This window comes from Magallana gigas, chromosome 3 (genome assembly GCF_963853765.1).
Source record: "Magallana gigas chromosome 3, xbMagGiga1.1, whole genome shotgun sequence".
Classification (NCBI taxonomy): Eukaryota; Metazoa; Mollusca; class Bivalvia; order Ostreida; family Ostreidae; genus Magallana; species Magallana gigas.
In genome coordinates this window covers 9,021,556-9,038,345 of record NC_088855.1, presented here as the reverse complement: position 1 = coordinate 9,038,345, position 16,790 = coordinate 9,021,556, and the positions used below count along the sequence as shown (strand labels likewise).

The window sequence follows — 16,790 nt, the reverse complement described above, 5'->3', positions numbered from 1 at the left end:
TACCTGATTTTAGAACAAATGGAATTTTATGAAGACATTTCAATCTACTAAAGATAAACAAATAGACTTATCAATATATAGTTATTGTAAATTAACAAAATATGTATGCATAAACAGATAAAAAAATTTAATAACCCCCCCCCCCCCCCCATCTGTATTTGCACACGTAATTTGTATACACTGATGCCCTATACAATTTATTACAATTAATGCCTTGATGTATGCCTTCAATTTATGGAAGTAACAACTTTTGTGCAAAAGGGGCAAAATACGAATGTAGTGATATAGGTTTTATGTACTCACATATCAAAAGTATACAGAGACATAGGTGGCAAATTATACTGTGATTACAAAGTTTTTTAAAAGAACATTATATTTGATGGCTGCGAGTTTCGATAATACTACCAGTAATGATTATCATGGAATCAAGACGAGAAAGTAGAGAAAAATGATCAATATCAGCTTTCTATCTCTTAATATCACAGAATGTTGAAAAATACTATTGGCATAGATTAATACAACAACGTCGAAGCTATAACATATACAACTTATACTAGCTGCAATAATGTACCCCTCTCCCGATTTTTTTTTTTATTATTGTAGCTAAACTTATACATGTATTATTACTAGGTAGATGAACTGACCATGGTTTAAAATCGTAATAGTTTACAAAATTCAATTTATTGAGCTGTGTGTACTTAAGACTATGTAACTTATTTCAGAAACAAAATGAATGTTTTTATTAAAAACAAGCATACATTAGTATTCATTTTATTATACATGTACATGTATTACCAAATTTGATGGGGAAAATTATAATTTGAAATGAAGAAAAAATACAACACAAAATATACATAATTATGTATGGGTTATCCAATACAACTAACAGTATATGCATCAATCAAAAGTTCTTGTACGTGTTAATGTACATCTTATATAAAATGATGGCTACGTGGCACAATTAATTGGCACAAAAATTAAAAACAAATGAAAATCAAATTCACTAAAACAAAATATAAAATCATATTGTATGTGCAAAACCTCAGTATAGAAAAAAGGCTACTTGGAGGATGTAAATGCACTCTAAAAGAGCCCTGAGATAGGTCTACAGAATATATAAAAAAAATACATATCGGATATAAAAATACACATCTATCAAAACTAAAAACAATTTAAAATATCCAGTTACAACTTGACCAGGCCATAAGCTTGTACTGTAAGTATATCTCAAAGTCTAGTAGGTCTTGTGAGCTTCATACAGTTCAAAGTTGAGTATAGCTAGCTGTCTGAGGAATCCATCGTTGGGCATAACTTCTCGTTTGGCCCTTACTGCTCTCACTGCATTCATGAAGTTCATTCCACGCTTCATCATAAGGAAAGCCAGGACAACTGTAGCAGACCGACTGATGCCTTGATTACAATGGACAAATATTTTCCCTGAAGAAAGAAAAAAATCTTATAGCAGTCATGGCATGAAACTTGATCATTCTTCAATAACTGTATACTGGGTTATTTTCATCCAATGTTATTTTCGCCCTTCTTCACTTACAGTTTCACGATGCCCAGTCATGAATTTGCACAGACATACATGTATATACAAAATGTAGTTGTGTTTAAAGGGATATGATATGAGACATTATCCTAAAAAAAAGATCACCAGGAAAAATTCCTGAAAAGGACAATAGGCTGTCCAAAAATCAATGCTCTATTCTACATCATCCCCATATGTAGCTTTAGGAGAGATCATTTAAAAAAATAAAACCTTTACTTACAATCTTATCTTTTTCAATTTTAATTTACATTTTGCAAGCTAAATATTTCAATCTGTTGAAATACTAATTGTTCAGGGCACATTATCGATTACATAGCAAATACTCAATTTTCTTTATAATTGAAAGGGAAATTCATTTAACAGCTAGTCTATATGTAGCTTGAATACTCACTGTATTTGTTTTTGCCTTGCTTTTAGATAATGATCACAGTTTTTGTAGGTGTCTTAAAATGATGACAATTGATATATTAACCCTCACTAAAGGTTTTGCCCTGTAGACTTTTTACAATTTTTTAATGCAAATCAAATGAAACAAGAGATGTTTGTAAAACACTTACCGGTATGCCCCCCTCCCTTGGAAACATCCACAAAGAAAATGAACATAAACTGCAAATAACTGGAATTTTTCTAAGTCCAAGGGGTACATGTATAACTGTCGAAAATTGCTCTATCATACCCAAAATCAAACTAGACCTAGATATTATTTAGATAAATCTGTATATCAAATTTCATTTCAATATGTTCATCCTCTGGGAAGAAAATGAGCGGAAACTGCAAATAACTGGAATTTTTCTACGTCCAAGGGCCATAACTCTGTCAAAAATTGCTCGATCGTACCCAATATCCAACTTGTCCTAGATATAATCAAGATAAACCTGTATACCAAATTTCATTTCAATATGTTCATCCTCTATGAAGAAAATGAACGGAAACTGCAAATAACTGGAATTTTTCTACGTCCAAGGGCCATAACTCTGTCAAAAATTGCTCGATCGTACCCAATATCGAACTTGACCTAGATATTATCATGATAAACCTGTATACCAAATTTCATTTCAATATGTTCATCCTCTGTGAAGAAAATGAACGGAAACTGTTGGTGGACCGACCGACCGACAGACAGACAGCAGCAAAGCAATATGCCCTCCCTTCTTCGAAGGGAGGGCATATTTAGTAAATCATATCATTATCCCAAAACACACAATGAAAAGTCAAGAAATAAATATGAATTATTTTATATTATTTTAATTTTTAAAGTCATAAGGTCAAACACTTTACTGAAAATACGCCATCATCTGAATGTGAAACATAACTTTAATCTTTTTTAATTTAATATCAATATAAAGGGTCATACCCAAAATTGGCTCATTATCTACAAACACAGCAAAAAAAGGCTTTTGAAACTATCAACTATGAGAGAATTACCTCATGGCAGATAGAAGGAAAAAATCTACAGTATACACATGCAATGATAGTTTAATTTATGATACCCAGGCCATTTCATGATGGGGCATGAAATTTCATTTCTCACAAAATGATCAACATTTTTATCATTATTACAACAAAACACACACATGAAGCTTTTAATAACCACCTCTAAAGTAAACCAATCTCTAAAGTACTAACACATACTCCTGTTGGTAATTTCTTACCTCCCTTGGATAGAGCTTGATCAATAAAATTGGCAGCTTTCTCAAAGTGTTTGGAGATATCATAGGTCAGGATATCTTTAGCCTGCAGTCCAAGATACTGGATGTCTACATCTTTAAAGAATGAAGCATCAGTGTCAATTTGACCTGGTCTGGTACCCTTGGCACAGTTAACAACGTGGGTAATTCCAATTTTTTTCAATTCCTCTTTGTTCGTGGCAAACTGCCTGAAATTTTTAAGAAAAAATTGTTTCTTCATTGGAGAGAAATTCAAAGATCATAATTTCTATTCCTTTAACATAAAATGATTCCATAGCAGGATGCAAAATATGAAATATGTATTGCATATACATATATATAAAGGTTTTTTGATACAGGCCTCAGTTAGAGCTTGTGTTATATCTCTCATCCCACTTATTTTCCTCTCAAATAGCATTAGGTACATTGACCAGCAATGGTATCGCCAGATACTTATCTTATTAGTCACCTAAGCTTACTGTTCGAACTGATTTATCTGTCTTGAATGCCTCTGTTATAAAACAAATATTTATAATAGACATGGGTTAAATTATTCTGGGTGGAGTGAAATAAAACAGTAACTGGGTACCACAGGAATTGGCACTAGAGTAAGACTGACTAGTTAGTTCATTACATTCATTGTTGATCATCACATTTACAAGCAAAATTGGTATTAAGTTATCCTACATTTGTTTTATCAGTACCAAATATTTGCCAGTATCAAACAATATTTTTAGAAAAAGTTATTGGAGAGAAATGAAGTAAAGAGTTTTAGAACATAACCCACTTTTTCATCCAATTAGCAGTCACTATAAATATTCTATTAAGTGATGCTTTTGATCGTTAGAATTTCTGTAAGTTCAAACGACTTCACATTTTCGATTGACAGCTTAGAGATCCGTAATACAAAAGAGAGATAATATTTGATTAGTGCAGAACTTTTGATCAGCCAATGAAAAAGTGGGTTATGTTCTTGTAAGTACCGGTAAGTTAGATCATATTAAGTTAAATTTACAAGAAGGGGCCCGTTCCCTTCGCTTCCTCCTTCTTGATCACATAAATTTTACTTAAAATGATATAACTAATTAACTACTACTTAAAAAATCCCTCCTATATAATTATAATTATTAGAAGTAAAGAGTTTTAAAAAATCCTTACTATGTAACAACAATACAGAAATGAATTCCCTTTCTGTTTGGGGAGTTGTTTAACATTTGCATGATTGTTTAACTTTACATTGTTTACACAATAAAAATGACCACCCAGATTTGAGCTGCCGAAAGTCCAAATCAGAGAAATGTGTTAAAACAAATTCAACAATCAAGTCTAAATTTTTGAAGAAGTGTGTTACTGAACCACATTTATGGTCCATCATGTAGTCTGTACCAAGTTATTGCTTCCTTCACTTTTTTGATGATTTGTAATTAAAACAAACATACCCATCAATGAAGTACAATTCAAATCAATTAAAGAGATAAAACCCTGGATTTTTTCATTAATTGATACATCTTTTGTTCATACCCATTTCTCCATACATGAAAAAAACAAACATCGTACGGAGATTCAAAATGGAAAATGTTTACATCTTTTCTCCATATTAAATACTCGGAACAGATCACACAACTTAATCAGATTTTTAAAGTGATAAAACATTCTATCTAGTAAATTGTATGAAAAAATTTAATGGTGCTAATGTTTCCACAGAATTTGCATATAAATAAGGTCGTCCATCTGAAACTTGGGACAGAGAATAGTAGATGTATTTAAAACATTTTCTTACCTATTGCCTATTATGATCCCTGGATATACTTCGTTGTAACTGTCCTTAGGAGTGGATGGAACAGAAAAAAATTTCGAGTAACCAGTAGGGAGATCGTCATTTCTGTCAAGAGCTTGGATGTCAGCATTTTTCAAGTAATGTCGAACCCTATTTAGGGTAGAATCGTTGTATTCCATCCTAAACGTTTTAATTTCTACCCCTAACAAAGTCACAGGGGTTTTAAAATTTGTTTACATATATATGACTTTCTTACTAGGCTGACAACACAAAGTGACAAAGGAATATAAATACCTCTTACTCTAAGATATTTTTATGATCGAAATCGAAAGTACACTAAAGTATCAGTTTGAACTTATATGTTTCGTGTTCTTCTTCATTTCCCCCTAATTATTCCGTTTTATGAGTATCCCTATTTCTTTTGAAATCTCTTAGTGATAAATTTACTCAAAGGATGCTAAAAAATTATATTTCAAGCATTGATATTTTTTTCAATTTAATTTAATTCAAGAAATTCTATGTAAAGTTTAATTCAAGAAATTCTATGTAAAGCTTAATGACATACACTGATTATTTGTCTTAATCTTTCGAAAGCTTTTTATAGTATGTCTCATGGTAAGTGCTGTATATTTTGAAGCAACACTGAATAGAAGCATTTATTGATCCACAACGAATGAGAAAAGGACAGAATGGTGCTACCGACAGCAATTTCATTTGTTTGTGGTGTAATACTAAGATTAGCATTGTTTAGATCATCCCTTCCCGACTGGTTGAGTACGAAAACAGAGGTGGTTACGCCGTTAACATCATGGGGTCGTGGTAAGTACAATTCCATTTAATTTAGCCATAGACCCTAATTAACCGTTCATACACTTTGCACTAGCTAGTTTTAGATATATAGCTCTACGGGAAATCTGGGGGTTCGTAAGGCTACAGTTCCTTCTTCACCAACTAAATTAAAGTTTGCGGCGCCCATAAACTTGCGCTGATTAACCTTATTTCCTTACACTTTAATGTTGACATGTATATAGACATTATATTATAGACGTCATCACTTTACTTGCCTCTTATTTCCCCCTATTTAAAGTGATTGTTACGTCAGAGTTCACGTTGGTCTAGTGCCGTCTAGCTCTTTAAAAACTCCCTTGATAATTAAAACTATGCATAGTGTACTGTTTTGTTTACTTAATAAAAAGCATGATGTTCTTGAAATTACACATTTTGTCTGGTTCTCCAAAGTTTATCTGGTTCTCAAAAGTTTTACTTTGATTCTCATGAGAATGCCATTTGCAATGTTTGGAATTGCATTGTGGTTCAAAATTTACTGATGCCGAAAAATTATGACAGATCAATGGGCAAGAAAACCATTGTGCCATCACTCGATCGTATCTGAATGTGTACAGAGATTAAAGAGTTGAATGTTCCAAATCCGTGTACATTGTGTCAGCAGTATATTTACAATGTACCATACAGTACAATGTAAATGTATAGTCTTTAATTATTAGAGATGAGAGTGTGAAATGGGGAACCATATTTTAGGGATCTACTAGTCTGATAAAAATAGAGCATTACTGGTATGAGTAACTGACACCAAAAATATCCTTTGAATGAATATGCAGTGGGTCCGAATTTTCTATTCGCACACTCCTTGCCAGTAGTGCTCACTTTGCTAGCCAGTGCTGCGCTCACTAATATGTTTTATGGTGTGACTGTGGTGAGGGCTAGACCATTAAATTCTATGAATTTTTCACTGTTAATTTGCACAATTGGATCTGCCTATTTTTCCATTCATAACACCATATGTCACATGCTCAGTCTGCATTATGATATCATATTAATAGAGGCAGATATCACTTGACAATTTTCATGAAAGCATCAAAGATTTCAAATTTGAAAGTAGGTAAAAATGACCAAGAGAATAACAATTGTTTTACAAATCTTTTAGATATATTATTCCTTTTCCGCCATCTTTGAAAAGTTCATAGGTTTAAAGTGTAATTTCTATTTTTAGTTTTTGGTATATTATGTTTTTTCTATATGGAGAGCTTTAGTCTCAGTGATCAGAAGGGTCTTCGCCCTCTATCATCATTCATCAGCCCTTTAAAAGGATTTCTCATGGTGACTTTTGATCTGCAGATGAATTTATGATACTTCATTTTACCTATTACCTAATAATTGTAAAATGTCTAAAAAAAATATTAAGGTATGACTATTAACCACAAAGTTAGGGCTGTAACGATACTGTACTTAGCCGATACGGTACATATCACGATACATTGCAACTAAATGAATAAGGGTTAAAAATTTATTCAATCTGTCGATGTATTACCGCATGTCCAAAGTTATTTTGATATATTTAAAATGAGCGTTGCACAATTTACAATTACTTTAGTCTCATATACACTACTTTTTCATAAACATGTAATCCAAAGTTTTCCACACTCCAGATTTAGCTTCCTAACAGTTTTGACAACTTTACGAGGTTTTCCGCCATCTTTGTACTTTCATATTAAGCGCGCGGACTAAAAATAGCTGATATATGAAGCTGGGATATTTTTGGAAGTTAAAAAAAAAGTTTGCTTAGGTATCGTTGTATTAATGGTAAATGTATCAATCCAAATATCGTCAAAATAAATACCGTGATGCACCAGTGCATCGGTGGATCGTCCCATCCCTAAAGTATGTTTTGTATTGAGGTAAATCTGTCCAAAACAAGCTCAAAATTTTTGGAACACAAGTTGCTATTGTTTGTGTCTGAGTAACTGTATCTCTATGGCATGTCAGTCAGAGAAATTTCTCGTAGAGCTAAAGATCTACATCTGACCTTGTACTTATCTTAGCTGAGATTTTGACCTACCTGCTTCAATTTTAAAGCAAAACACCCCTATAATTCTTCATTAGCATTTAAAGAATACATGTACATTTTTATTTGAAAGAAGACTTCAACTCATGACTCCTGGCTCTAGAGGATTATAAAAGGGTCACAATTTAAATTCAAATGTGATGTCAAATAATGAAATACTTTTGAGGGAAAATGTAAAAATAAAAGTTGCAATTAATACATGTAGCATCGATAAAATATAAAATATGCTATTTATTGTTTGACCCAAACTCTTGTTTTGATCTCATTTTGTTGATTGTTTTTATATTAGAGAGAGAGAGAGAGAGAGAGAGAGAGAGAGAGAGAGAGAGAGAGAGATTTTCTGTTCATCTGAAGGTTAAGTGCATGTAATTGACTAAATGCATGAATACATATTTTTTAAATCAGGATGTTTAAACTTGTGCAGCAAAAATATTTCAAGTTTACAGCAGTTTTCATTTCATGAGTTAAATGTAAAATTCCAAAGTAATAAAAAGCAATTATAACAAACTTGTTTTACATGTTTTATCTCTATATGATGGATATCCCGTATATAAGCAGGTCTGAACTATTGTCACTGATAGCCATGAACTTGTGTTTGTAAATCTGTCCAAACCAATCAGTGATACAAGATTCGACCAATTGTAAAACTTTTGGCTTATGCATATACTTATGCAGCTGACGATACTGAATGTGATGCAATTGTCAAAGTTTTACCAAAAAGGAATTGATATCATCAGAGTGAATAACAGTTGAAATTGATATTGCAAAAAGTCCAGTACTGTGGAATCATTTAAATTCTTGGGGGCCAATTTTCGTGGATTGTTTAAATTTTACAGGTTCGTGGGGACGTAATTTCGTGTTTTATCGTACATCTAAAAAAAGAAATATGACTTATAATCATAATTTAGTAATTCGTGGAGGATGTAAATTCGTGGATGAAAGGTACCCACGAATTCCACGAAAATTGAGCCACCACGAAATCTAATGATTCCACAGTATTTCCTTATTGACATTTCCCCGCTTTTTACCTAAAAAAATTGACAAGAATGAAAATAAAGTTCATACATAGATTTATAATTTTAAAAATCTGTCATCTTTTACCCATTCAAGCTTTCTCTAACTGGTAGCAATTTCTCGACATTATCATCTTTGTATTTCCATGTTGTTGCAATGCATAATATTGTCAACTATATATATTTTGATGTGTCTTTTACTCAGATGCAATAGACTTATTTGAAAATAATAGGTTGCAGTAAGTTAATATAGTTGTCCAGATGAGAGTTTAGGCCCATGAGCATTTTGTGTATGAATAATACCATTACCTTTATTATTACAGCAATGGAAGGGCTGGCATTACATAGAGAGGGTATTTCTCCTTACTCTGGAGATATTTTTCATGAGGTAAGTTATACATTTTTCAACCAAGTGTAATTTAAATATCTTTGTTGTGAACATTTAATTTTGACTCTTACAACAAAAATGTAGAATGCCTTGAATTCATTAATTTGCGTTCTATTGGATCAGACATTGATCAAGTGAGAGGGGCTTTTTGCTGTAATATTGTACCTAATTGTGGAATCATTAGAATAGCTGATGACTTGTACATGTACAGAGGGAAGACAATGTTTAGATAAAGAGAGCTTGTCAAAGTCCCTGTTGAACGAATAATAAAACCTCATTTTATTAAAGTCTCCCATGAATAAGATACACTCTACTCAGTAGATAGAACATTTAATTCATTTGAAGTTAGATTCCCAAGAATGTTATACTTAGGTGTACAGTTGCCATATTAAAACATTGTTTTTTTATGTATATTTTTAGAGTCCTTTGATGCTGAAAATCCTGGGATTCATCAGTAGATTCTCACCGAATACCATCAATTTAATATTTGTGGTAAGATTTTAAAAGTACTTGAATATGTATTACACTTTAATGTAAATTTGTTAATTAAATGCAATACCTATTCAAGATTACTCTTTTTTTTAATACCCCAAAAATTGAACATTCATGGTAAAACCATAATAAAATTATGTGTACAATATATATGAAGTTTATATGTAATGTTAAAAGAAGCATTAGTGTCTCTGTTGGTTTTGGTTATTATATTATGTAAGACACTTAGATGTTTTCCTACATGTACATTTTTTCCCCGTACATAGAATCATCAAATTATTTTCTCTTTTTATTGACTGCTACAGTATTTTATGAATAAGACAAGTAAATGGATTAAAACTGTGTCATATATTTTTTCAGCTGCTGGATATCATTCAGGGAATGATTCTGCTGAGAATAGCAAATACATTTGGAAGACATATGGTATAAAAAAAGCTTCTGTGACCTATACAGACAGACATTATTTCAATTTAATATAAAATTTATAACAAATATAAACCTGAAAGTGTTAAAATATCAGTTTTACAGTACATAGACTACAAATGTTTTGTACTACTATTTATTACAGAGTGTACAGACAAGTTCATACATATATATGTATCTTGACAGCTCCTGAGGCAAGCAACAAGTGTGAAGAATTACCATCCAGATGCCAAGAAAAATTTACTTCGAAAAGAAGACTTGATGGACCTTCAATTTTACGTCACTGTAGCGTAAGTTATCACAAAAGCATGATCATCATCATTGATGATGTAAACTTGTCACAAACATGTACATATACATGTATACATTTATCTGTATACATGAAATTACATGTATTTAGATTGTAAAACAATTGTTATTGGGCAACACTTGATTTGTTTGTTTGAATTTGGAAAAACAGTACAAATAGTCTGTTTGAATTTGGAAAAACAGTACAAATATTTTTTTTAGGTAAAAAAAAAAAAGTACATGCTTTTGGATGTATCTGTATGTATGTAGATTTAACATGTATGAAATTCACATTCTTTACTTAAACTGTGTGTATTGAGATGGTAGAACTGATTCCTTCTGTTGCAGGTTTTCCTTCAATCCATACAGCATAGCCACGTGTCTAGCAAGGTCCACTGCTGTTTTCAATAACATCATCATCCTCCTCGCTCTCTATCAAATGCTTAAAGGTCAGTTGGTTCCAAATCTTCATATACACTTAAAATTAATCAATTTTCCTCCTAGTCTCTGTTTCTCTCTATGTAACTTTTTGATTTTGATAGTACCGGTAGTTACAATGTTATCATTACATTTTCTTCCATTTTGTTTCAGGAAATTCATTCTTATCAGCAGTTTTCGTTGCGCTGGCAGCCTACATTTCTATGTATCCCATCATTCTCTGTGTGCCTGTGGCAGTTCATTATTTCCTGGTTTGTAAATTAAAATAATTTTAATTACCTGGATTTTGATGTTTTCATCAAGTTCATGGAAACATATGATAGTCAAGTACATTTACAGTAATATTCATGTATATCATATTTTTTTGTTTGTTCCTTCAATAAATTTGATATTCTTGTTAAAAATATTGATAATTGATGAAATAGAAATTTGAAAAATTGAATTACTCTTAACAGTAACAGGTAAAATGTTTGTTTAAATCTTGGAGAGTTAATTGCAAAGACAAGGGTATGAATTATTTTCAGATGTCACGTAAAGGGGGAATGCATTATACCGACCCAACAGCTGTGGTTAGCTACCTCCAGATTCTGGGCGTCACATTTATGTCTTTAGCCATCATGTTGCTCTTCTCCATGCTGTTTGTGGGATCATGGGAATTTATTCCTTCCACGTATGGTTTCATGTAAGAACTTTTAATAACATATTATTTGATAATCACTGTAGTCTATCAAGTAATCGATGTGTAAAGGTCAGAACAGGCATAGTTTTCACATTTAGGTTTTGACAATAAGATGCATGTTCATGTACTATGAAGTAATAAACATGTACAATTATAGTTTTTAAAGAGTTGGTAATCTCTTATCTTTGTAATTAAACATGTACATGATATTTACTGTATTAAATTTTTTTTAATATTACACCATTATAGTTAACCCAAAGTTTTAAGCCTCGATCTTCAATAAATATTTTTTACGTCACATAAAATGCGACGAAGGAAGTTCTTTTGTTGTATAACAATGCATATCATGTTCCTTACTGTTATTATCATGCTTTTCTCTTAATTGTTAGAAATGCTACAATATCAAAAATACAGTAGATATTAAACGATAGCCTTTTTCATTTTTTGTTGTTGTAATTTTGCCTTGGAAAGTATGACCAAAACCATATTTAAATCACTCTTACTATTTGTATAATCTAGAGGAGAAGTATTGATTTAACCTTTATCTGTTATGGTTTCAGATTGGGAGTTCCTGACTTGACCCCTAACCTTGGGCTGTTTTGGTATTTCTTCACCGAGATGTTTGAGCACTTTAGAACGTTCTTCATTTGTGTGTTTCAAATCAATGTTGTGATATATACCATTCCACTGGCCATAAGACTCAGGTATATTGTCACATGTTAGGGGCGGAATAGATACATACATGTACCTGTTGTATGTAGCTGAACATGTCAGTAACTGTTATTGTAAACATGATACTTTTCATGTGAATTTTAAGCATTTTAATTGGGATTGTAGAATCTTGCCTAAACACAACTTATGTTTTAAAATATGAAATATGTTCAACAAAAACAGGAAGTGATTTTCTTCTCATACATGTATATGAACATATACATGCATATAAACATGCATGTAATTTTCCTTCATCTTTCAGAGAACACCCAACATTCCTTTTCTACATGCTGTTGTACACAATTGGAATCTTCAAATCCTACCCAGGCTATGGGGATGTGGGTCTAATGTTTGCCTTGCTACCTCTGTGGAAGCATGTTTATCAGTGTAAGGCATCTTCATTTTTTGTTTGTAGTGATTTAAGCTTAGGAACAGATTTATAAATTACTGAACAAGTCTTGTTCTTTATTTACAGACATGAGGAATACGTTTGTGACCGTGTGCATGTTCCTAGTATGTACCGTGTTCGCTCCTATACAGTATTATCTGTGGATCTATGCAGGCAGTGCCAATGCCAACTTCTACTTTGCTATCTCTCTGGCATTCTCTACAGCACAGGTATTTCACATTCTATTAAAATTGATAATGTTTTATATATATACATGTACCTACTTGTACATGTTTATTCATACTTGAAGTGTTTACATACTGTGGAATTGATAGGGAGCCAATTTTCTTTGATCGTCAGTTTGTTATAGGTTTGATGGGAAAGGGATGTTATTTTTTGGATTCATTATCATAATGAATAAGTACATGTATAAGCGTTTTGTTTCATAATTTAATAAGGGTGTTAATTCATGGAAGGGATGTATCCACAAAAATTGAGACACCATGAATTATAATATATACTAGTATATAACTATATTTCATATATGTCTTAAATATACATAACATGTTTCATGTACAGTATTATTATTTTCTTTTCAATGAAGCACAGTATGTATACTGTGGAATCATTAAAATTCGTGGGGGCCAATTTTCGTGGATTGCTACAATTTTACAGGTTCGTTGGGACGTAATTTCGTGTATTCTCGGATACTTACAAAAGGAAATATGACTTTACAGTCCTAATTTATTTATTCGTGGAGAATGTTAATTTGTGGGTGAGGGGTAGCCACAAATTTCACGAAAATTGAGCCATCACGAAATCTAGGTATATACCTACTGAATTCTAAACTTGAAAATGAAATTGAGAAATAAAAAGTGATAATTTATGTAATTTTTGCTACAGATACTGATGGCTACTGATTTGCTTTTTGGATTTCTGAAGAGAGAGTTTTACCTTCATAATGGGGACAAACACAAACTGCCGGATGGGACAGATGCTCAAATCATCTTGGACTCTTAACTCGGGGTTTAAATATAGACTTCACAAGGAACAACCAATAGAGCTAAATTGTGCAATTTTATTTAATGTTTACTAGGATTCTTTTTTGTTTCATGGAGAGAGAGAGAGAGAGAGAGAGAGAGAGAGAGAGAATTTATCACAACTATGAATGGCTGGACTTGTATGTACATTTATTTCAATCTCACTCATTTTTTATACATGAACGAGTACATATAGTTGATGTCGGAAAACACTTTTTGTACTTCTAGAAGACACAGTTAATAATTTACAAATAAAACTGTCATTTTGAAGAAAAAAATTGACTTAGTTTTTATTTTTAGAAATAATAGTCACAAAAGTTAAAATCACTCAGAATCATCACCCACTATTCAGAAAATAACCAAGTATTATAAATGCCCACAATAACTTATTAGCTACATGTATATATACCAGCACTATTACATGTCTTTCCATTTTTAGCTTTCATCTTGTACCTGACAAAGTTTTTTAGAGTTTTCATCACAGTCATTATCACATTTTCTTTTGGTCACTTGAGAATTTTCAGAGTTTTCTCCCTTGACACAATTTTCTACATTTCCACTGTCAAATTGTAATTTATTTTTCTCAAACTCGAGTTGCATCCATTGAACTCTACATTTCTCCAGTTGCTCTGAGGGTTCTTCCACACGACCATCCACAATGTCCAATACTGTGGTAGCAACAGCAGCGGACGCTTGCTCTGCAAGTTGTTTCGATTTCTCCCAGTATGGGGTGGTGAACTCATTGGTGTGTAACTGCAGCACACAGTTAAAAGTTCTATCCTCACTCTTTTCAGTCTACAAAAAAAATATGAGATAGCTTTGAAACTATACATTGTAACTTAGACTAATGTTTAAATTGCACCAGGAACTCAAAAATATTTTTTTTTATTATGCCAAACTGGCTACATGTATAATAATTTTCTTACTGTGTTGTAAGTTGGCTTAGGGAGTTCTTTGCTTCTAGTCCATTCAAACAGCTTTAGTTTAGGGCTAATTTTACAAGAGAAGTCTTTCCTACAATTAAAGAAAAATATGATAGAACTCTTACATGCCTTGCGAGTGGTTAAAAATAATGGTATCAGTAACCGATACTTTCTTTTACTTACTTTTCGAACCTAAGTGGCATACATATCCTGTATCCCCCATTTTCATTTGTTTCTATGGATACTCTATCTCCCTGCGATTCAGCACCCTCAGATATCTTGGACAACTTCTGCCTCACTTGGAGATAGTAATCTTTTAACCCCCATATCTCACTACAAATTATCGTATCGATTAATGAAGTTCCCAATACATGTATTGCAAATACAGAACATGTGTACAGAGATTTGACTTGCCTGATATCCTCCATACTCATTGCTGCCTGAGTTAACTCCCCTTCTGGATAGTCCAGCATGTTGTCATGCATCATCTGGAGCACACAGTATTTAGTGTTCACCCAGTTGTTGTCCCATTCTATGGCCTACGATCACAACAAACAACAAATCTAATAAAATGTCCAAGTATCGTAACAAAACACATATGACAATCCATAACATTGACACTGGGACACTACAGATTCAGGAAGAGGGGCATTTGTTTCAATTTCGCACTTGTACTCATTAACCAACAGAATGTAAATATTCATACCCGTAATATAATTTGAATTGTATTCCCAGATCCTACATGTATGTTTCGGTCACATTATTCTTCATGAGTGTTTAACTGTACATGTAAAAGGTTCTATCTCTTTCTCCGCCAATGAACACAATGCCTATGGGGACTGTTCTTGACAATCTTTTTTACTGAATATGTTCATATGTTCTTGACAATACTTGAACAATAGCCTAGATCTACAGTAATTCTTCCTTCAATAAATGTATAGTTTCCCTTTCCCAAGTCTTAAAACAAGCAACACCTTTAAAACCACTTAATTGCTAGTAACACTTTTGTCAATGCTGCTGTGCTTCCTAAATTGTATCATTAGTTGTGGCTACAAATGTTTATTTTTATCGAGATAAAAGACAAAGCAAAAGAAACAATAAATCGAAACTTAAACAAAAGTTTCAAAATGAAAAATGAAATTTTAAGTGAGAAATTTACTCACTACTTTAACATATTCTTTGACCACATCCAGTAACGGAAGTTTGCCTTCTGCTCTGAAGATGGTTGGGTTCCACTCAGCAGCTCGTGCAATCATTGCCGAGGAACAACCTGTCGCCTGCTTAAACACAGCAATATCCTCGTACACCTTTATAACCTCCTTAGATCCACCACTGTCAAATCAAAAGGATTGTTATGAATTCTCAAAATTCACAATTATGAAAATAAAAGTCGGGCTGATAAATTTCTGTCAAAAATTATCCACCGTCAAATCAAACATAGTGTTAATATGGATTCTTTAAATAAAATAAACCAGAAATGAAAGCTTGACTGTGATAATATCTGTCAGAACTTATTTAGTTTACTTGGCGATGACTGGTATGGAGAGTAATTCTCCGATCGTCTGGATGATGTTGTTACGATTAGGATGTCTAGGCCTCTCTTCCTTTGTCCTACCGTGGACCCCTAAGGCTGATACACCAGTGCTCTCAATCAGTTTGACCAGTTTCAATGTATCCTCCAACTAAAATTCAAGGCAGAAAATGAAAATATGTGACCTACATACCGGTGTCATATAATATTTTGATACCGCGAAATATTGAACCCGGGTTCAATATATTATGCGATATTATGAACCCGGGTTCAAAATATCGCTGCGATATATTGAACCCCCCCATAAAATATTGAACCCCGGGTTCAAAATATTATGGTCGCGATATTTTGAAACCCTCTCGAATTTTCATTGCTCTTGGAGAGGGGGTTCAAAATATTATGGCCGCGATATATTGAACCCCCTACTGTTTCCAATTTCCTTTGGAGAGGGGGTTCAAAATATTATGGCTGCGATATATTGAACCCCCTACCTATTTCCAATTCCCTTTGGGGAGGGGGTTCAAAATATTATGGCTGCGATATTTTGAACCCCCCTCCATTTTTATTGCTATTGGAGAGGGGGTTCAAAATATTATGGCTGCAATATATTGAACCCC

The 16,790-nt window shown here is 32.7% G+C and overlaps 3 protein-coding genes across 3 annotated transcripts in view; 1 reads left to right on the top strand and 2 right to left on the bottom strand.

Moving 5' to 3' along the window:
* Positions 1 to 612: 612 nt before the first annotated feature.
* LOC105334705 (dual specificity protein phosphatase 3) lies at positions 613 to 5,333 on the bottom strand. The gene is made up of 3 exons (XM_011438254.4): positions 5,000 to 5,333; positions 3,205 to 3,428; positions 613 to 1,437 (listed from the first exon to the last, which is right to left on the bottom strand). The coding sequence occupies exons 1-3, from the start codon at positions 5,173 to 5,175 to the stop codon at positions 1,235 to 1,237; spliced, it is 603 nt and encodes a 200-aa protein (XP_011436556.3). The 5' UTR covers positions 5,176 to 5,333; the 3' UTR covers positions 613 to 1,234.
* Positions 5,334 to 5,589: 256 nt separating this feature from the next.
* On the top strand, positions 5,590 to 13,853 carry LOC105334706 (phosphatidylinositol glycan anchor biosynthesis class U protein). The gene is made up of 12 exons (XM_011438256.4): positions 5,590 to 5,815; positions 9,196 to 9,260; positions 9,681 to 9,752; positions 10,113 to 10,175; positions 10,362 to 10,465; positions 10,812 to 10,912; positions 11,055 to 11,152; positions 11,426 to 11,583; positions 12,141 to 12,284; positions 12,554 to 12,678; positions 12,767 to 12,909; positions 13,583 to 13,853. The coding sequence occupies exons 1-12, from the start codon at positions 5,686 to 5,688 to the stop codon at positions 13,697 to 13,699; spliced, it is 1,320 nt and encodes a 439-aa protein (XP_011436558.2). The 5' UTR covers positions 5,590 to 5,685; the 3' UTR covers positions 13,700 to 13,853.
* Positions 13,799 to 16,790, bottom strand: part of LOC105334707 (tRNA-dihydrouridine(20) synthase [NAD(P)+]-like) — a 10,301-nt gene continuing 7,309 nt past the window's right edge. Inside the window, exons 9-13 of the mRNA XM_066077696.1 lie at positions 16,167 to 16,324; positions 15,806 to 15,974; positions 14,826 to 15,181; positions 14,646 to 14,733; positions 13,799 to 14,514 (exon numbers count right to left, since the gene is read on the bottom strand). Coding sequence (XP_065933768.1) covers positions 14,155 to 14,514; positions 14,646 to 14,733; positions 14,826 to 15,181; positions 15,806 to 15,974; positions 16,167 to 16,324 — 1,131 coding nt within the window. The 3' untranslated portion in view covers positions 13,799 to 14,154. The remainder of the gene's footprint in view (positions 14,515 to 14,645; positions 14,734 to 14,825; positions 15,182 to 15,805; positions 15,975 to 16,166; positions 16,325 to 16,790) is intronic.